At 40.1% G+C, this 22140-nt stretch overlaps 2 protein-coding genes and 1 long non-coding RNA gene across 3 annotated transcripts in view; 2 read left to right on the top strand and 1 right to left on the bottom strand.

Annotated features, from left to right (window-relative positions):
• LOC138950395 (A disintegrin and metalloproteinase with thrombospondin motifs 18-like) overlaps positions 1 to 9752 on the top strand; it is a 141822-nt gene extending 132070 nt beyond the window's left edge. The window contains exons 15-24 of the mRNA XM_070322134.1: positions 655 to 785; positions 1367 to 1490; positions 1942 to 2186; positions 2673 to 2808; positions 3408 to 3534; positions 4316 to 4510; positions 5097 to 5304; positions 5983 to 6168; positions 7166 to 7343; positions 7721 to 9752. Of these exons, the coding sequence (XP_070178235.1) occupies positions 655 to 785; positions 1367 to 1490; positions 1942 to 2186; positions 2673 to 2808; positions 3408 to 3534; positions 4316 to 4510; positions 5097 to 5304; positions 5983 to 6168; positions 7166 to 7343; positions 7721 to 7833 (1643 nt within the window). The 3' untranslated portion in view covers positions 7834 to 9752. The remainder of the gene's footprint in view (positions 1 to 654; positions 786 to 1366; positions 1491 to 1941; positions 2187 to 2672; positions 2809 to 3407; positions 3535 to 4315; positions 4511 to 5096; positions 5305 to 5982; positions 6169 to 7165; positions 7344 to 7720) is intronic.
• LOC138966825 (uncharacterized) overlaps positions 1 to 22140 on the top strand; it is a 402693-nt gene that overhangs the window by 370672 nt on the left and 9881 nt on the right. The gene's annotated exons all lie outside the window — the stretch shown is intronic.
• LOC138966761 (uncharacterized) lies at positions 16439 to 22136 on the bottom strand. The gene is made up of 3 exons (XM_070339095.1): positions 22018 to 22136; positions 21108 to 21210; positions 16439 to 19503 (listed from the first exon to the last, which is right to left on the bottom strand). Exon 3 carries the CDS (start codon positions 19097 to 19099, stop codon positions 16583 to 16585), a length of 2517 nt encoding a protein of 838 aa, XP_070195196.1. The 5' UTR covers positions 19100 to 19503; positions 21108 to 21210; positions 22018 to 22136; the 3' UTR covers positions 16439 to 16582.

Genomic DNA, 22140 nt, shown 5'->3' with positions numbered 1-22140 from the left:
CGTCTACATTTTTGCTTTTTTTCAATAATCTTATGGTTAGATTTCGATACAAAATTAATCCTGGAACGCCGAAGAAGAAGAAGAAGATACAAAATTATGTCAAATGATGAATGAACCATGGGGAAAAAAGTTATAGAAAAAAAATATATGTAAAAAAAAAATTTATTTTGGGGTAGCGTGACTCACGCTTCCAATATTTTGTTTTCTGTTTGCTGAGAACATGTGCTTTGCCTAAAAATACTGACCAATCAAATTCATGTCACTATGCTTATAGCCACGCCCAAACAAGTGCAGCAACAGTTTGACACTGGAGCGCTGTCCACGCTTTTTTTTAAACGCACGAAATGCACGGGATTTGAGAGGAGTTTTTGGCATTTCCCAAATAAAGATATCCTACTATGAGTACTACGCTGGAATACTACAATGAATTTTCAAACGGCTACACTGGCTTCGTCTTTCCTGATCGAAAGGGGGTGTATTGTCAAGTTGATATTTGTAGATAATAGACTCTGCATTTTAATGGTCAAATGGCGATTTCGGTATAAAAATGTAGACAAGGACCTTTAAAACCTGACTTTCTCACATTGTTTGAGGTCTTAAAAGGGGGTACCATTGTACTATCATGTGAAACTGTTGTACTGTTGATGTCCACAGTGCGAGAACCATGCAAGCTGTACTGTCTGGCAGAGACCCTCAACTACATCTTCACAATCAAACACCAGGCCCTGGATGGGACCAGTTGCCCTGCCGACAGCCCCGGCATTTGCATTGAAGGCGCTTGTCAGGTGAGAATGGAGTTTGTGGGCTTCGGACGAACAGATGGGAAACAGATGGGGGTGGTGGGGCATGGCAGCGGGAAACATAACACATTACTAAGTGTTTTGCGGTGGGATGAAACAGACGGAAACTTCCCAAAAAGCACGCTCTTTGATTTTCTTGGCCTAAGGGAAGCAACTCGCGTATAAATGAGTGAAAATCGCGTCTCTGTTTTTACCTCCCTTTAAGAATCACCTGTCAGGGAGTCCTCATTATTTCAGTATGTACATTGAAAGATAGTTGACGATTGTCTCTGGCTGTTGTTGTTCTTCTTACATTTATTGTTATTACTATTTTTGTCTGCTTCTTTTTCTTTGTTACTCATGTTTGAACGCGTTGCGGTTTTACCTCCCTTGTGACATCACCCTGTGAGGGAGTTTTCATTATTTGTGCCTAGGAAGTTGACCAGCAGCCTTTCTCTGTTGTTGTTGTAAGTTGGTTCTGTTGAGTTTGGTGTTGTTGCTGTTGGTTTGTTATTGTGATGTGATTGCAAGATAAACACAGTAACAAAGAAGCTGACTCAAGTCAATCATGTTTCCTTTTTTTCCAGACCGTGGGATGTGATGGGTTAATTAACTCAACAGCTACAACAGACATCTGTGGTCTCTGTAAAGGCGACAACTCAACTTGTCAACTGATCTCTGGAGAGTATTCCCAGCAGCCAGAACTGAATAGTGAGCGTGCATTTTAACAATGTAGTTTCACTTAGGGATGAGTGAAATATTGATTTATATGACTGTCACTCTACCCGAACCTATGCAAAAGTAAAAATAAGCGAAAAAGCTCAAGTTTTAATGATAAAGGTTCTCCTCTATAGGCTAACTATGCCAAGGACAAACATTTATTCTAAACATTGCACAGATGATGATAGGACAGAATTATTTCATCATATGAATTTGAATTTTTTTTCCCTCTTGTTTTCTACTTATTTCTTTTCTGTAGATAGACAAAAGACTTTCATAATACACTCAATTATCATGTTAACAAGTAGATTACTGTCCACACGAATTGTCCTTATTTCCAAAAGCTGTAAAAGCTTGAGGCTGTCCATTACTCTGAATCATCTAGTCTGGCAAGTTCGCATGATTCCCATCGCACCTAAAAACCTGCTCAATTTATTTGCAGCATATTTCCCAATAGTGGTACTACCAAAAGGAGCGCGCCATATTGGAATCAGGGAGTCTTCGATCTCGTCCAACTACCTTGCCATACGTAACATCTTCGGCCAGTACTACCTGAACGGGGAGCGGAGAGTTGCCTGGCCTGGCATTTACACACTAGGGGGCGCCTCCTTCCAGTACAAGCGACCTTACAATGAGCCGGAGACCCTGGACTCTACTGGACCCCTTGGGGAGGATATTATTCTGGAGGTAAGAATGTATTTGTCATTTCGACGAGGATTACACACAGACTACCTGTGGATGCTTCTTGTTGTAGAAGACAGAAAAGGGATTGTCCTTTTTTTTTAGTTCAGGCTTTCATTTAAATGCCTGCAAAACAGAACTGTGTCATGTTCTCGATGTGAAAAGAGGGTGGGAAGGAATTGGTAAGTGTGAAGGTCAGTGTTTAGGCATGAATGTTACCCGCTATCATTTTTGTCTGTGTGTCCGTTAGTGTATCTTTGTGCGTGCATGTGTGTTTGTACTTGTTTGTGTCTGTCTGTCTGTCTGGCTGTCAGTCTCCTTGTATGTGCATTTGCATGTGTCTGTCGTCTGTCTGTCTGGCTTTCTGTCGGTCTGTCTACCTGTGTGTTCCTCTGTATGTACCTGTGTGTGTCTGTGTCTGTGTGCAAGTGTATGCTCTTTACTACACACATTGATAACAGAGTCCATTCTGTTCTCTCTCCTACTCCACAGATTTTGGTCCAAGACACCAACCCAGGCATCCAGTACCAGTACACCATACCACGCATACAGAGACAGGTGGCGCCACCATCAGACAACTACACCTGGTCCCAGGTGGTGTCTGCTTGCAGCCAAAGTTGTGCCGGAGGTGAAAACACGTAGAAAGAATCACTGGGCACATGCAGTACACTGGAACCCACCACCCCCCCCCCCCCCCACCCCCTTTTGAGACCCCTGATTGAAGACTCCCTTTCTTTTGAGACCCTGTTTTCTCAGATTTTCTGTTCATAACCTCAGTAAATTTACCCCCAATTTAAGACTCCCTCCCTGATTTTCTAAAAATTATTTTAAGGTCTTCAAACGTGGGTTACACTGTTTGAGTATTGGAGGCCCGAAGCCAGCTGTCTATTTTGGAATCACTGAATGGAAGATTGTTTAGAGCAAAGGTGAAGAAGTGCACCGAAAGTGTCAAACGCCGTCAAACCGAAGTTCTCCAACACTATAGCGTCATAATTTATCGCGGTGTTTTTACAAGTCGGTAGCAATGTCATATTCTCTGTTTGTGTCATAGAAGCTTACCTTGAGTGTGTGTATTTCTTACTACCCTTCACTGTTTTACTCACACTAAATTCACGTTCATTTTACTTTGTAAAAGCATTCCAGTTAGCACCATAAACAACTGCTTAGCTTGATAAACAGTTTGATGAAGATGTTTTAACTGACAACCATGACATTTTTTTGCTACAGGTCTGATGGCAGTGTCTGCTCGCTGTCTGAAGCACCTTGACATTGAAGTGGACACTCGTTACTGTGATACCGACAGCAAACCCAAGATTGGTGTCTTTCCCTGCAAATCACAAGCCTGCCCTGCTAGGTGTGTATCTGCAGGCTAAAAGGGATTTGTTAGTTGCATGACATGAAGAGTATATTAAGCAGTCATGCACATAAGACTAAAACAGTCAAGGCAGCCCAAAGTTGACTTCACGAAGACTTGGCAAAGTCTTTTTACCAAAAATTCAGTGCCAGAGCTTCCTGCAGCGAGCTTTGTGAAGAAGACTTCAAGAAGTTGACTTCGTCCAATTAATATCGGGCTTCATGACCAGCAACAGCACACAGTTCCAAGGAATGCCATGATCATTCTCGTTTTCAGTGGTTATGGGCCTTTGAACAAAAAATTAACCTTCTCAGTGATTTCACTGTGCCATTCGCCTTCACAGATGGTGAATCTTACAAACTGATCTGTTGCTGCAGTACAGAACAATCAAGCCCAAATTCATTTGCAGAAGAATTGAACAAAGATATAAGGGAACAGAATAGGCTTTTGTATGTCTAATGTCCAAGATTTCACCTCCAATACTCAATCAAAAACGAAATAATGAGGGCCAGACCAAGCAGACCTTTACTATCATCCCTGTATTATCATATATTACTAGCAGTCAGAATCCACCTTCACCCGGGTGTTAGTAGAGCCCTTAAGCATTACTTTTTTCTATAGTAAAGGAGTTATTTTAAATTCATTCAAGCATGACACATAAACAAATATAAAAGAAAAACTCCAAAACAAACTGACGGGGGGAGGGGGGGACAAGTTATCTGATCATATTATTTTTATTTTTATGAATTTCCTTGAACTCTCTTCTTTCACATCACTCCAGATGGGAGCCGGCCCCATGGTCAGATTGTTCCAAGACCTGCGGAGGCGGAAGACAAGCACGGAAGATGTTCTGCAGACAGCAGGTGACCAAGAACAAGGACCGTAAGCTGCGTAAGAAACTGTGCAAACACCTGCCCAAACCTGCCACACGCCAACACTGTAACAACCACGAGTGTCCACCTCAGTGGCAAGCCAGGTGAGTTTTGTCTGGAATTTCTTTCAGTCTTCTACAGTAGCACGTTAAAGGCCAACAGCGCTGGCAAGACAGATGTACATAGCTCTGTTTTCTCGTTCCTGTAATAAATACATCCCGTGTCGCTGGCAACGCTAACTTCATCTCTGTGGACTTTTACTATAGCAAGGCTTTGTCTCCTGGAGACAGTCACAGATGTTTGGCTTTAACACAGACGTCCCCTTGTTGAAGACTATAACAAAATCTAAGAAAATGGGGAATTAATTAAACAAGAGGATTAATTTACAGAAGTTGAACAGAAAATCTCAGAAAACAGGGTCTTGAAGAGGAAAGGGGAGGGGGATTTTAAATTGGGGGGGGGGGGGGGTGGTCCATTGCAGTTGTCAATATGAATTTCTTGTTTGTTGGTTGGCCAGGTGATAGGTTCACTTGGAGGTTCACATAAGCATGCATTGATTCATAGACTGGATGCTTGGTTTGTTTCTTCCCTCATTCATTTGTTCATTGGTAGGGTTGATTGTTATTGTTTCAATTGCTTGTCCATTCATTTTTTTGCCTCCTTGAAATAATGTTTACCATGACAACTCAGGTGGGTGCCAGAGGAGTGGTCAGAGTGCAGCAAGACATGCGGAGGGGGGAGGCAGGTACGCAAGATCCTGTGTCGCAAGCACGTCAACAAGCACAAGGACCGACGCATCGGCAAGAGGCACTGCAAGCTGCTCCCCAAACCCGCCCGACACCAACACTGCAACACACAGCAGTGTCCTCCAGACTGGCACACTGGACGATGGTCTAAGGTCAGTTTGGTTGGGAGCCATTATATATGTAGTACAGTGGAACCCCCCTTTTAAGACCTCCAAAAATCTGAGAAAATCAGGTCTTAAAAATGAGGGAGTCTTAAAATGGAGGTAAATTTACAGTGGTTATGAACAGAAAATCTGAGAAAACAGGGTCCTATAAAGAAGGGAGCCTTAAAAGGGGGGTTCCACTGTACATGTATTCTAACTGACGCATCAGTGCAAAAAATCGTACACAAACTGCTACCCTATTTGTAGAATCGGCAGGCATTTCATGACAGTGTGAAATAAATTGGCAAAAACACTACACAATGTACCTATTTTGCAAAATCAGGAATTCCACGATTTAGCACGGCAGAAATACTATAGTATAGGCATTAGAGTTTGTACAGCAGTCTCTCAAAATACCCTTATAGAAATGCAAAATGACTACTGAAACAACCCAAAATAAGTTGGTCTTCCTTCTGTTTGTGACATCACAGCCACATGGCTATTTCAGGAGTATGCTACTCCCCTCTGGGAGGACTATCCAAAAACTTTTAAACCTTCCAACCAGCGACTATAGCATAACAGAGCAGCATCTTGTTTTCAAAAAAGTCATGAAATTGTCCAATGGTGTAACGTACTTTTCTTACTATAGTGCTGTCATGTCATAGTTTTGTTGTTTGTGTGTTTCAGTGTTCTGTCCAGTGCGGTGAAGGCAGTCAGATGCGCAAGGTATCCTGTCGATCTCGCGCACACCCCAGCCACGGCACAGTAGCTGACAAACACTGCAACGCCACCACCAAGCCTGCTGCCACTCGCATGTGTCGACGCCACCACTGTCGTTCACGCGTCACCTGGAGATTCTCGTCATGGTCACAGGTGAGTGATTCACCCTCCAGTGTTGTTTCTCTTCATTTCTTTTCAGCATCTGCTGTTTCCATTAACTGTTAATTATTTGTTAAACAGTGGACAGTGGTACAAGTTAGTCAAGAAGTTTTTGTGACTGTTGCATACGCATGTGGGTCTGTTCTCTCATGCTTTTGTGCAAGTAAGATTCCTCTTTTGGGAACTGTTTTTCATAAACTTCAGCTTGTGACTATAAGATACATGTTGTCTGTCTTGTCATGAGTGTAATTTCTCTGTGTATGTGTCTGTCTGTCGTTGTGGGGATAATGAACATCTCATTAACTTGAATATGTAGTTGAATTTTTGGGTGAAAAAAACGTCTGAGGAGAAGATACAGCAGGAAAGGAATGGAATGTGAAAGAGTAGCAAGAGAGTAACCCTTAAAGCTAAAGAGTACCGATAAAACTACATTGTAATTATTTGGCTGCGGAAAGGAGGGGACACAATGCACTTCCAATCCATCTTTGACTACCCTGGCTACTGTCCCCTGATGTGTGTGTGTGTCCTAGCTGTCCACACCAATTCTCCAACGCAAGCCCCTATAAAAACACCTGAGCTGTTAGCGAAGAACCATTGCAGTTCCCTAATAGGCAAAGAACCTGTGGGACAGGAACCACCATCATCACTCGAGGAATCAGTCTAACTTCAGTCACTGGGCTGTACAGTGCACGAAAGAATCTTTAACTGTGGCTAGCTTTCAACAGAAGTGACAGGGTCAAGGTTAGAAGTCAGACTGATCACTTGTGACAACCAATCAGGCTTCTTATAGGGGGCTCAGTGGGAGACTTTGGGAGACCAGATGGGACACGCACACACACATCGGGGGAGAGAATCCAGAGTAGTCAAAGATGGATCAGAGCTGCATTGTGTCCGCTCTTTCTTTCAAAAGCCTATTAATTAGTTTTATTGGTACTTTTCAGTTTTGAGAGCCTTAGTTACAAAACCAAGTTTGCCCATTGCCGTGTTGCAGTGCACAGTGACATGCGGTGAGGGGCAGGAGGAGCGTAAGGTGTGGTGCAGTGACGGACACAGTCACCACAGTCCTCACCGCTGTGCTCACCTGGTCAAACCCCCCTCCTCTCAGGCCTGTATCAAGCAAGCCTGCATCGCCCCGCCCCCGCCCCCGCCCCAGATGGCCAGAATGTCAGGTAAAATTTGACTTACCGCCTCTGGTACATTTTTAAGGTGTGTAAGGCTTTGTGCACATTTTGCTTGCTGGGTTCAGCAACGGGGTCATTTTCCAGACTCAATTTCCTGTGCATTGACCCTTTTTGACAGTGTTAAGACACTCTCACATGCACCTGCATAGAAAAGCAACATTGCACGCATGCCAAGCAAATTAAATAGTTTGCCATCCAGACCCTCCTAAAGGGATTAGATTCATTAATTTCACTCTGATTGTTATGTTATTTGAGCATCACGAAACGTTGAATGGTAGAACTGTTTGACATTTTCTTGTAATAAATTAAGGAATAGCATGTTTCAGAACAACGGCGCATTAACAGCACTTCTTTTTTTGTTTCAGCTGGACCACCGTGTGAAGACAAGGAGCAGTGGTGCCACCTGGTGAAGGAACACAAAGCCTGCGGACATTCCTACTACAGAGAGAGCTGCTGCAGAACTTGTGATGGATCATGAGACAAGCACAACACAGACTGTGTCTCCTTTTCCTAAGACCTGCCCAACTTGTGATGGATTAGGAGAAAAGCACATCATAGACCATATATTAATTGTCTTCTTTTTATTCCAAAGGCCTGCAAAACATGCATGAATGGATCATGAGACAGACATAAACCTATCCATGTCTCCTTTTTTTTCCCAGAGACTGTGCCACAAGACACACTCTCAAATGTTTTGCAACAAAAATATCTGCTGCAACCAGACGTGAGGGGTAGACATCAGTCTATCGCAAAATGATTGCCATTTTAATCTGTGAGCTCTGTGATATGACCCCAATGTGTGGTACACTGTTCCCGCAGGTTAGCACTGAAGCAGGTAATTTCTAGTGGTCATCATCTGAGGCTGGTTCGGTTCCAAAGGCAAGGATCATAAACAGTTGTGAATGATCTCTGAAGACCTTTACATCAGATAATGACTTTACAGTGATACCTGTAATCAAAGGAAATCTTGGAACTAACCAACCGCGTCACTACATCACAGGTGGCTTATCATCATAACAGATATATTTTGGTAAAGATTATAGACAAGGGGCAGCAGAATGTGTTCTTTATATAGAGACGACCTGTAGATAGAGGGGCCTCACATAGCAGGTACCACTGTTGTGTTTTCAGTGTGGCAGCCAGCTTTGGGGCATAAATTTCACATAGGTTATTCATAATAGTTGCACAGAAGCAAAGTTTAAACGAAAATGCAAGTCTGCAGTCTAATTTTTCAGTCCTTGCATTTAATTATACACATATGTTATGCTCTATGTCTTCACAAGGTGTAAACTGTTAAGAACATTTGTCAGCATTTTAAGAACGCAACCTTCATTTTGTTTGTGTTATAAGATGCTATTTCCAATCGAAACACACAAAGACATCATCCCTTGGTCTGTGTGCATTAAACTCCATTCATTCATTAATCAAAACCATGACAGATAACTCTATCACAGTACATGTAACAGTTGCAAATGTTTGTGTAGTGGTACTGTTATCCATTTTGCACGATGACATGCAAAATCTTGTTCAGCATTTTAAGATTTTTGATGGCCAGTTAATTCTATGTAAAGGCCAGTGCATAAGAAATACCCAGGAATTGTAAAGATTGTTATTACTTGCAAATGCATAATTTTAAAACAGGTCATAAAAATATTTCACTTCTTGTGCTTTTTTTACTCACAGTTATAAAAAAATATCTTACCTCAAACCATTGCCATGACTTAATTGTATGTTTCACAAAAGATTATGTTGCTGTGTTATGTGCTCATTGTCATTTCACTAACCTCTAGGGGGGAGGGGGAGGGAAAAACAGGAGGAATGGAAGAAACAACTCCAATGTTTTTTCATTAGCACTGTGTATATAAAGCTGATTCATTTCAATTCAAATAGGCATAGTAAAATCAATGAACATGAAGTAAGTGACTTACATGTTATGTCATACTGTATGTTTAATCAGTCATGATCAAACTGTCTGCATTCATTTTTACATATTGAAACTTACTTACAATGAACCAAGTTCGCTAATTCACTGTTCCCCCCGCGGGTTAGGGGGAAGAATTTACCCGATGCTCCCCAGCATGTCGTAAGAGGCGACTAACGGATTCTGTTTCTCCTTTTACCCTTGTTAAGTGTTTCTTGTATAGAATATAGTCAATGTTTGTAAAGATTTTAGTCAAGCAGTATGTAAGAAATGTTAAGTCCTTTGTACTGGAAACTTGCATTCTCCCAGTAAGGTAATATATTGTACTACGTTGCAAGCCCCTGGAGCAATTTTTTGATTAGTGCTTTTGTGAACAAGAAACAATTAACAAGTGGCTCTATCCCATCTCCCCCCCCTTTCCCCGTCGCGATATAACCTTCGTGGTTGAAAACGACGTTAAACACCAAATAAAGAAAGAAAGAAATTCACTGTTACTAAAATTATGCTGTACAACACACTTCAGACATAACCATATGGCAATAAAAATGCTCTTGAAATTCATTAAAACTATTAAAGAAAAACCATTGATTTATACACTGGAATCCCTCTTTGAACTTAATTAGTGAATGTTACATGACTGATTAAGGCAAAATGGTGATATATACATGTATTTCCATTACTTACTGCTTGTGCACAAAAGACTAATCTGCATTTATATTTTAAAAGTGTGCTTTTAATGTACATATGCACTAGGATTATATGTGAATTAATGCATTGCATAGCTATTATTACATGTAAGAAAATGGAAAGTAAATGCATCTGCGGAATAATGGTGACATTATAAGTGTGAAAGTATTTCCTTCACTTCAAAACATTGACTTCAGCTTTTAAAAGTTGATCAACTTTAACGCACTTAACATCTTAAACATAAGATTTCAAACCAAAAAATTATGTAACCTATACGACAAACTGTTGTGCATAGATTTGTACATAGGTTTTTAAACTTTTTGTGTAACAATATATTTGTAAATTTGTGGAACATTATTTATGTGTAAGGTGTGACTAGTTTCATAACTTGTGTAACCACCTCTTTACGTCATGTTCTTATGTGCATGAGTGGCTGTCATTGTGTCAGTTTTGTATTGTTTTATATGGTATTGTTGTCCGGCATAATGTACCGGGTAATTTAACGAAATTTTTATAATAAATGTTTTTAGTCAAGATGTGCATTTATTAGTTTCATGGTACATGTAATAACATTTATCTTTGTGCATAGACTTTCTTATTCCTGCTATATTTGGACCTTTTCTCATATTTTCTTTTTCTTCTGTGAGTGTGATTATTATTGTTTTGTCACTAGCTGTGTTTAGTCCAAAAACTGTATATGTACATCATAAAAAAACACACCATGCAACCAACTTACGCTTTGGTTACGTATTCATGTGTTAAAGTGTTAAATACATTTGAACCAGTCTTTTCTTATCAAATACCCAAGAGACTGACAAATAGTTGTTATAGAAAGATGGTCACTGTGAATTATATAGCAACAGCTAGTTTGTCAGAGATCCTTCGGGGTGGTCATTGCTGGTAGGTGGTAGTTATTAGAGAGTTGGTTGCAAAGGAAGGTGGCTGCAATAAAGACTCAGAATACTGACTTCATGCAGTTTTGAATTTTGACCTTTCACTTTTTCTTTTCATGAATGTAAATTGTAATGGAACATGAGAGTTTATCCTTGAAGATTTTGTTTATCACATTATGAATGGTCATACAATGAATAACAGCTACTCAGGGACTTTATTAGGGAAGAACTGCAATATGGAAATAAATTTGGCACTGCAGATCTGGTTGATATGAACATAGTTTGGTTGTTTTTTTAAAGATAGAAGTTCTAATGAATATTTTGTTTTGTCTATGATTAAATGTTCCATAAACCTACAATTCTTGGATGTTATTTTTATACATGTGTGTGTTTAGACATCAATGGAAGATTTTCCTTTTTTCCAAAGAAAGAGTACAGAAGCAATTGGTGTAAATGTACCAAGTTAAGCTTCATTCTAGATTTGAGGTGTTACTGTCATATTTGTATATTACACTAGCTGTGCCTGTACTACATTGGATGCTGGGTGGGTAAATAACAGTAGTGAAATTTTATTTATTATGCTGCATACTTGTTTGTTGCAAATATTGTTATTGCTTGCTTGTGTTTTGAATTTCAGTAGCCATATTTCTGTTTGATATTAATGTTGTGTGTATTTTTCTTTTTGTTGTTGTTGTTGATTGTAATGTGCCTGAAAAAATAAAATAAAACACATATGTATGTGAAACTGTGCAGTTATTACTTCTGTTGTAATAGCTGCATCTATGTGTGTGCATAGCAAGTGTGTTACACTTTCCTTTATACTTGTATTATAGATGCTGTATCTATTATTGCAGGATACTTCTACAGACACTGATGTAACATGATATATTTCATACTGTGTGAATCTGTGACTGTTCTTATGCTGATCTTTGTAATTTGAATGGTAGAAGTTTCACTTTGTGCTCTTCAAAATGTGTTGTTTCTAGGAACATCGCCATACTGAAGGCATGCCATTATAATTATGTAATTAATGTGTCCATGTTAAAATGTGAAACCATGAGATTCCTCATTGGCTCTTGTGAAATAAAAAAAACTTCTCAAGGCAATTCAAGGCAACTGCCAACTCTGAGTAATTCCTTCTTGTTCGAAAGATGGTTTTTCAAAATATATCTCCTAATCTGCACACATTGTGATATGTGGATAAGAACAAAAAACGTTTGTCATAAATATACCTAATTTTTAAATGTACGTACTTGAATCGCTCCAGTTCATTACTTCTTCATGAAGCCTAAATCCAAAATACAGTGAAGGTAGCATTTTGTTTTGTCTTAAATTAAACATTCCAATAACATACCATTCTTGTTTATGCAGCCTTACCTTACAATCCACAAAATCATTTAAATGTGTACCCCTTCCCTGGCCAAGTTGAGATAAAATGTGGATAACTACCTGCCTTGTGTAACTCTTACTGACATTGCCAACAACTAGCTGTCTATGCAGATTTCAGAGCAATTGAATATGTGCAAAGTAAAAAAGCACAAGTTTAAAATGCAGACGCACAAAACTGGTTCAGAGGTTTAGGACATGTTTTAGTTATTGTTGACAGGACATTTTGAAGAACTAATTAAAACTGGTTCACTCCAAGATGAAACAAACAGAAATCAAATTAGGTCTACTTTTGCAGAGCTTTTTTTTTCCCTCACTCACATATCAAATGTGTAGTTATCTCTAAAACAAGAAACTGTTTTTCAGACAATAACAGATGTCATTGCCATTGACAATGTCTATGTGTTCTCTCTTCTCCAAACACTACTGGATATGCCCCACAGAATTCCAGCACAGGGGCAAATACTTTGACAATTTCAACAAACAAGCAAATACAAAATAACACAGCGCTAATAATAAATGACAATTAATTCAAAATAAACAAAGAATGAGTCTTTTCAGTGATTAATGTCTGTACTTTTATTGCATTCTCAGTCTTTACTCACAGCTCCTGCTACAATAATGGCTGACAAAACCTAACATTGCAAAATTCATGCACCAATACGCATCATACATTCTTTGTTAACAAAACACATGCCATTCACAACTCATATGTATACTGGAAAACAATGTTGACTGCGATAAATCAAAAGAAGAAAAAATAAATAAAATAATGTACTCATGTACACATTTTATTTCATATCTATAAAGTTTTTCTTCCAAATGGTTAGAAGATTGACTTGAACTGAACGGTTAGAAAAATTGCATCCATGATATTTGCATATCTGTGTCAGTTCTCTCCTCTCTCTGTCTCTCTCTGTCTGTCTCTGTCTCTCTCTCTCTCTCTGTTTTCCATATCATGCTCATACAAATGTATGGGTATACATTAACAGTCATAGCCTCATCTACACATATCCACACAGCACTGTGGAACCCCCAGTTTACGACCTCTAAAAACCAGGTCTTAAAAAGGTGGGAGCCTTAAAATCAAGGTACATAAATTGTCACGAGTTATGAACAGACTGTCTCAAAAAACTGTCTTAAAAGATAGGAGGTCTTAAATTGGAGGGGGGGGGAGGTGGATTTCCACTGCATCTCGGCAAATTTCTAACAAGTGTTCTAGTCTGTTTGAAGCACCTGGCGTTCTTCATTTCAGCACTGAGAAGCAAGGAGAACAGTTTTAAACCTCTATTAAGTGAGAAAGACAGGAGATCATAAATGTTCCTCCACTCACACACACACACACACACACAGACGGGATGCACAAATTCTCTCTCTACATTGGGGTGTGCACTTTAAAGATTCCACGATTGACAAAAGGGTCTTTCCTGGCAAAAATGTATAGGCATGTAGATAAAAAAAATGTCCACCAAAATACCCGTGCGACTTGGAATAATAGGCCGTGAAAAGTAAATATTCGCCGTAATGGCTTGAGATTTACTGGCCGATGTGAATGCGTGATATATTGTGTAAAAAATTCCATCTCACACGGCAGAAATTAATATGTAAAGCGCTTAGAGAACGTCAAGCGCTATATAAATCTCCCATATAAAATAAATAAACAAATAAAATAAGAAATTACCAACAGAATAAAACATCAATTTTGTGAACATGCTTTGGTTGGAATACTCCTCTGTAAAAATAAAAGGCAGCAGTGATTCACACATAAGCTTTTATTATATGAGTGCATATTTATTTTGCTGTAGTTGTTTATTTTAAAGAGGAATTCAAATGTAATTTTTGTGAATTAATCTAAAGTTGAGAGTGATTGTATGTGGCGACACGTTCGGTCAATAAGAAAACATATATCAGTTACTACATGAATTTTTAGTGTTGATAATGTTATAGTGTTCCAACTGTCTTCATGTTCATGTGCCACCACTAATTTTGCAGTCGGAAATAACAAAGTGAATTTGATTTGATTTGAATGCAGTATTGTGACAAATTTTTTTTTTAATCACAAAAACTTAAAATGGAGGTACAGTTAGAGATGTTATGCACACAAAACTTAAGGAAAAGATAACTTAAAAGGGGGGGGGGGGGGAGTGTCTTAAAAAGGGGTTTCAACTGCACCAATAAAATCACGAAGAACAGTCATGGAGAAAAATGGGTTATACAGCACCATCACATTTGTGGGGAAAAATTACCTTTACTCCTGCAGTAGAACCCCCCTTTAAGACCTTTAAGTTCCAGGCCTTAAAAGGCATGGAGTCTTAAAATTGAGGTTTGTTTGTTTGTTCGTTCATGGGCTGAAACTCCCACGGCTTTTACGTGTATGACCGTTTTTACCCCGCCATTTAGGCAGCCATACGCCGCTTTCGGAGGAACCATGCTGGGTATTTTCGTGTTTCTATAACCCACCGAACTCTGACATGGATTACAGGATCTTTTTCGTGCGCACTTGGTCTTGTGCTTGCGTGTACACACGGGGGTGTTCGGACACCGAGGAGAGTCTGCACACAAAGTTGACTCTGAGAAATAAATCTCTCGCCGAACGTGGGGACGAACTCACGCTGACAGCGGCCAACTGGATACAAATCCAGCGTGCTACCGACTGAGCTACATCCCCGCCCGAAAAATTGAGGTAAATATACAGAAGTTTAAAAAAAATATACAGAAAATCTGTTAAATAAATTTTACAGATAACGTAAATATATAATACAGAAAATCTGGCTAACTAGCGTCTTAAAAGTTGTGTGATCTAAAGAGTAAAGACAGGGGCCCCAGGGTGTTGCACTGTATTCAACTTTCTGACAAGCGTTCCAGTCTTTTGGAAGCCTCAGGTGTTTAACAGCACAGCATCGCATGGGAAACAAGAAGGAAAGTTTCAACATCAGTTGAGTGAGAAAGACCAAAAACATTGTCAATCACTCAATGTCCCTTCCATAACACAAACACACACAAAAACAAGCACTAAACATGATAAGGAAATTATCAACGGCATAAAACAGCAATTACGTGATAATGCTTTGGTTCGAATACTTCTATTTAAAAATTGCTGGATATACTAGGCATAAGCATGCGCCAGAATAAGAGGCAGCAGTGATTCAAACATACATGGAATACAAAGCAAGACAGTGGCGGTTAACAAAAAAATCACAAAAATGTGATTATTCACCAGTTTGGAAGCATGCTGCAACTGCTAGCATTAATTACTGTCACCGTTTGATAGACTACGCTTTTCTTTTTTTATTACATTTAGTCAAGTTTTGACTAAATGTTTTAACATAGAGGGGGAATCGAAACGAGGGTCGTGGTGTATGTGTGTGTGTGTGTGTGTGTGTGTGTGTGTGTGTGTGTGTGTATGTGTGTGTGTGCGTGCGTGCGTGCGTGTAGAGCGATTCAGACCAAACTACTGGACCGATCTTTATGAAATTTGACATGAGAGTTTCTGGGATTGATATCCCCGAACGTTTTTTTAGTTTTTTCGATAAATGTCTGATGACGTCATATCCGGCTTTTTGTGAAAGTTGAGGCGGCACTGTCACGCAATCAATTTTCAACCAAATTGGTTGAAATTTTGGTCAAGTAGTCTTCGACGAAGCCCGGACTTCAGTATTGCATTTCAGCGTGGTGGCTTAAAAATTAATTAATGACTTTGGTCATTAAAAATCTGAAAATTGTAAAAAAAATAAATAAATTATAAAACGATCCAAATTTACGTTTATCTTATTCTCCATCATTTTCTGATTCCAAAAACATATAAATATGTTATATTTGGATTAAAAACAAGCTCTGAAAATTAAAAATACAAAAATTATTATCAAAATTAAATTTTCGAAATCAATTTAAAAACACTTTCATCTTATTCCTTGTCGGTTCCTGATTCCAAAAACATATAGATATGATATGTTTGGATTAAAAACACGCTCAGAAAGTTAAAACGAAGAGAGGTACAGAAAAGCGTGCTATCCTTCTCAGCGCAACTACTAAACCGCTCTTCTTGTCAATTTCACTGCCTTTGCCATGAGCATGAGCGGTGGACTGACGATGCTACGAGTACATACGGTCTTGCTGAAAAATTGCATTGCGTTCAGTTTCATTCTGTGAGTTCGACAGCTACTTGACTAAATGTTGTATTTTCGCCTTTACGCGACTTGTTACAGAGTTCCTTTTGCTTGAACAGTTACATGCAGGCAGGAACTTTAATGGAAAAAACTACCACTGAACTCTTGTAAGAAACATAAACATTTAACTGTTGTTACAAAAATAACAAGCTCCTGAAATTGTTGGGAGGAAGTTCAGATCATTTCATCATCCCCATCATCAACATACTCTGGCCCTGAGCTCTCATCGTTGTAATTATCGGAATCATCACTTTCGTCTTCATGGCCTAAGCCAGTGTCATCGTCATCAATATCCATGAAAACCATTTCATCTGCATCTTCCCTGACAGCCAGTGGCGCCTCAGACACAACTGACGGAATATTTCCATCATCTGCGTCACGGAAAAAACGCTTCTTGCAACCTTTCTCCAAGTGGCGCTTGAGATGGTAGCTTCGTTTGTAGTCAAGGCCACAGTTGGGGCAAACAAATTCGCGAGTCTCTGTGTGATTTTCAACATGCTTCTTGAGGTCAAATTTGGTATGAAAACCTTTGCCACAAAACTCACACATGAAACTAGCGATACCAGTGTGTTTGGAGACATGGCGGAGCATCAGATTACGCTCAAAGAACCGCTCCTTGCATATGTGGCATTCGTAGGGTTTCTCTTTCGTGTGAACTCGTCGAACATGTCGCCTTAAGGTCGGGGCACAGACAAAACGCTGGTCACAGTAGTCGCAGCCATAGCGTTTGATACCAAGGTGATGCAGGGCGATGTGGTCACGGAGTTGTTCCTTGGTGTTGCAGCCATGAGCGCAGTACTCACAGTGGAAATAGTAAGTGCGGTTCGGGTCAGCCTTGCATGCATGTTTCTTCAGGTTACTCTTACTGCTGAAGATGTGCTCACACTTCATACAAGGAAAGCCGATACTGGCCTCCAGGGCATAGTTCTTTCTGATGGCTTCGTTTTTGTGCTCCTTCTCATGCATGAGCATGGCTCCAGAGTTTGGCAACCACTTGTCACACTTGCTACACTTTCCGCCAGTGCCGTCTTCTGTGGTGTCGGTGGCATGCGCCCACATGTGGTTCTTCATCTCCCTGGCTGTTGGGAACAGCTGACTGCAGATGGAGCACTCAGAGGGGGACTTAGCGTGCATCTGTTTGTGTTCTGCATAAAGGTGGGTGTCAGTGTAGAACAACAGGTCAACATCCTTGCCGTAGCATTCAGGACACACGTACGCCTTGTGTCTGCGGTAGTAGTGGTTCTTGATCAGCTGGAAGTCGATGTTCAGCTCCATCTGGCAAAGCCGGCAGTCATGGAACCTGGTTTCTGTCAGTTTGTGGTCAGGCTCTCCCTTGTGTTCTTTGTTCAAGTGCTTCTCCAGCTTCTCCATGCTCTTGAAGTCTTCCTTGCACATAAAGCAGAAAGGCTGCTTTTCGTACTCGTGGTCACAAAACACATGCAGGTTGAGGTCCAGAAGGCCATGGAAGCTCATCTCACACACGACACACTGGAGGACATCTTCCCCAGACACTTTATTGAGATGTTTCTTGAGGAGCTTGTCAGAACTGAACAAACACAGACAAGTTCTGCAGCGAACTTTCTCCCTGGACTGTTTGTCATCACCCTGCTGTGCTGTGGCTGAAGTAGCTGCATCTACAGATGACATGCTGTCCTGACTGATATTCAGACCACTTCCGTTCTGTTCCCCTTGACCTTCTGCTACCATGTTGGAGTCATCATCATCAACCTGGACTCTCTCACCTTGTTCTGACACATTCACTGCGGGGTTTCCCTTGCTGACAAACTTGATGAACCTGTCTTTCAAACCACCCCTCTCACCGGTAGCAACCTTCTTTCTGGTGTTGGGTTTTCTGCCAACGTTCCGCAGCTTCAGCAGGAGCTCACTGGGATCTGGAACCTTCTTTCTATACGGTCTTTTGGGTGGCAGCTCCTCAACAACATCTGGTTTAGGCTTTGGAGGTCTTCCTCTCTTCCGTGGGACCTGAGTTTCTGCTGATGCTACATCTGACGATCGCCTTCTTCCTCGCCTTGACCTTGGCTTGAGAAGACTCACGGCACCTCCAGTGGAGCGCCTTCCTCGCCCACTCTTGAACTTGGGTTGGAATTCATCTTCTTCATCTTCCGGTTCTGTCTGCTCTGGTTCTGTTGGTGGTTCAAACTCTGAGGCTGCATCTGGTTCGGCTTCTGTTTCAGTCACAGGATCTGGCTCTGTGACCGGTTCATCTTTCTTCGGGAGTTGAACTCTCACACGCTTGATGTCTTTTTTAGCCTGCTTCCTAAACGCTTTCCTGCTCACTCTTAATGAAGCTTTTGTAGGTTTCCTCTCTGACTCTGATGGTACAAAATCACTGTCGTCATCATTGTCTACAACATCATCTACTTCATCGCTGCTGTCATCAAAATCAGGCTGCTTAAGCCACTGGCTTACCTGGGAAACTGTTTTATCTTGTTTTGATTCACGATGACCTCTGCTCTTAGTTTGCTGTACTTCCTCATACTCCTCCCCATCGCTCAGTGTTCTTTGAGCGTTGACAGGGACCTGTGGAGGAAGGGGAGGTATGTATGGATGTTTCAGTTTCAAATGCTGATCTAGGCTCACTGTGCGCTTGCTGAGCAGTTTGCAGGTCACACATTGCCAGTGAGTTCCACTCACCACAATCACAATCTCTGCCAGCTTCCCTGGTGCCATTTTTGCAGAAGGTCTTTGATATTTTACTACAGGACAACTACCACAGCCTTTTCTGTACAATCATAATCAATTTGTTTTTCTGTGTTTAATTCAAAATTTCACTCGATTATAAGCTTACTGCCTGTGTTCTGACAGAAACAAAAACACTTTAAGAGTTGAGGCCAAAGCAGTTATTCAAAATTCAGTAAATGCTGAATTATTACAAGCAGTACCTTTTGACACATGTGTGTCAACCGATTGAGCCATGAGTGAGGTTCACCGTCATGCTGCATGAACCTCAAATTGTTCACTCTTCTTTCAGAATGTGATGCCGCTTCCATTGGGCTAATTCTGGAGCATGCAAAGTGTCCATTGTGTTTCCTGTTGTTGTACTGGTGACCTCTAGTTCTTCATGGCCACAGGGTCTGAAAATACAAAACAGAATGCACATGAGTAACTGGCAATCTAAAAATCTGTTCCAGCTTTAACAGTCTTATAAGTTATATACATATATATACCTTACTTCTGTTAAGAAAAAAAAAGACAAAGAGGAATGAAGTATATGTATAGATCTACAGTATTAACAAACACCCCCCCCCCCCCCCCCCCACCCAACCCCCCCCCCCCCCTAAAAGTTACCAGAAAATTAAAAGCACACGCCAAGAAAACTCTTTGCAAAAATGTGCGCATTCTGGGAGTATGTTTCATGAATTTTACACAGCAAAAAAACTGACTAAATTTAATACATCTTGTATAGGTGGTTTTTTTATAAAGTAATTTTCAACACTGAAACGGTTATATCAAACGGCTATATCAGTATGTATATGGCCTGGCAGATATCTTGTCTTTTCACTTTTTATTCTCTAAAATGTGTAGCTTTTCTCGGAAATCCTCGGATCCAAGGAGAATATTCCTATAATGCTTAAAATGTGTAAAATATAACCCAGATTGCCAGATTCTGACATAGACCTCTTTTTTTGTTTACACCGCCGTGCATTAATTCATAATTGCCACCTTTTTATATTTAGTCAAGTTTTGACTAAATATTTTAACATCGAGGGGGAATCGAAACGAGGGTCGTGGTGTATGTGTGTGTGTGTGTATGTGTGTGTGTGTGTGTGTGTGTGTGCGTGCGTGCGTGTAGAGCGATTCAGACCAAACTACTGGACCGATCTTTATGAAATTTGACATGAGAGTTCCTGGGATTGATATCCCCATACGTTTTTTTCATTTTTTTGATAAATGTCTTTGATGACGTCATATCCGGCTTTTCGTGAAAGTTGAGGCGGCACTGTCACGCCCTCATTTTTCAACCAAATTGGTTGAAATTTTGGTCAAGTAATCTTCGACGAAGCCCGGACTTCGGTATTGCATTTCAGCTTGGTGGCTTAAAAATTAATTAATGACTTTGGTCATTAAAAATCTGAAAATTGTAAAAAAAATATTTCTTTTATAAAACGATCCAAATTTACGTTTATCTTATTCTCCATCATTTGCTGATTCCAAAAACATATAAATATGTTATATTCGGATTAAAAACAAGCTCTGAAAATTAAATATATAAAAATTATTATCAAAATTAAATTGTCGAAATCAATTTAAAAACACTTTCATCTTATTTCTTGTCGGTTCCTGATTCCAAAAACATATAGATATGATATGTTTGGATTAAAAACACGCTCAGAAAGTTAAAACGAAGAGAGGTACAGAAAAGCGTGCTATCCTTCTTAGCGCAACTACTACCCCGCTCTTCTTGTCAATTTCACTGCCTTTGCCATGAGCGGTGGACTGACGATGCTACGAGTATACGGTCTTGCTCAAAAATGGCATTGCGTTCAGTTTCATTCTGTGAGTTCGACAGCTACTTGACTAAATATTGTATTTTCGCCTTACGCGACTTGTGTATTTATTTCACCAACTTTGCAACTGTGAACAGGGGGCCTCAACCACTGATCAAATCAAGTCAAGTCAAGATATTTTACTAGTGTCATCCTACCAGTACCATGTCCTTGCATGGATGCCAACTCACCATCATCAAGTCCAAGTCTATACTCATGAAATCCCTCCCTTGATTGAAGCACTGCATGATTCTCAAAATCTTTCATTTACAGGATCAAGAAGACACCAGCATTCTGTTGAATGAAAGAAAACAATACACTTTAAAAAATAAACTTTTAAAAAACTTTGGAAGAAAAGTGTTCTGAGCTTGCTCATGCAGTCCAATAACAGGCAATAAAATCGTATTGTACTGTCAAACCAGTCCAAACAACTACCACCTCTCGATGACCACCTGCCCATCGTCACCACCCCAAAGGATCCCTGATGACGTTCTTTTCCTATGTAAATAATTAACCTTTTTATAGCGACCACCTGTCTACAAGTACAATAACCACTTTAAAATTTGGTCAGTGGTTTGGGTAGTCAATATAGACAGGCATTGCAGGACATCGCTGCCCATTAATTATGACCACCCAAAAGGATCCCATAATTATGGTGTTTTACTTCATCAATTTGAGAGAAAAAAAGGGAATGACAAAAACCAAACAAAAAAATTATTCGTGATTTTGACACGTACCTTTTTAGTTTCACAGCGCCCTCACAAAACTTCAATGAAATGACGTAAATTTTGGGGCGTCTTTTACCTAGGTATGGTTACTGCATATTTATCATTAATAAAATAATGCAAAGGCGCTAAGAGCAATAAACGGCAATACATCTTTACAAAATGGTACAAAGTTGAAGAATTTCGCGTCATTGCAGATAAAGACACAACAAAGGACAAGCAATGCATTAGAAATGTCAATACTGACGTCACGAACAAATGCCCTGAATGCGAAAAGAGCCCCAGTTGCGTTGTCGTCTGCTACACGATGCAGCGATCACGTTCAAGTTAATTTACCAGCATAAAATCCAACCCAACCCCAACCCAAAACACATACCCATAAATCACACTGAAATAAGTGAAGAGAACTTTTCTTTGGATTCAATGCATTTCGTCCATCTTGCGCTCGCCCAAAACGGGGTCACTGACAAAAACCTTGCACGAGTAATTTCCCCTATCA

The sequence above is a fragment of the Littorina saxatilis genome, linkage group LG1 (genome assembly GCF_037325665.1).
Source record: "Littorina saxatilis isolate snail1 linkage group LG1, US_GU_Lsax_2.0, whole genome shotgun sequence".
Classification (NCBI taxonomy): domain Eukaryota; kingdom Metazoa; phylum Mollusca; class Gastropoda; order Littorinimorpha; family Littorinidae; genus Littorina; species Littorina saxatilis.
This window is presented reverse-complemented; position numbering and strand designations above follow the sequence as displayed.

Bases quoted from the DNA above. Each gene is read 5' to 3' on its own strand.
- LOC138966761 (XM_070339095.1), bottom strand. From the start codon at position 19,099: ATGGCACCAGGGAAGCTGGCAGAGATTGTGATTGTGGTGAGTGGAACT.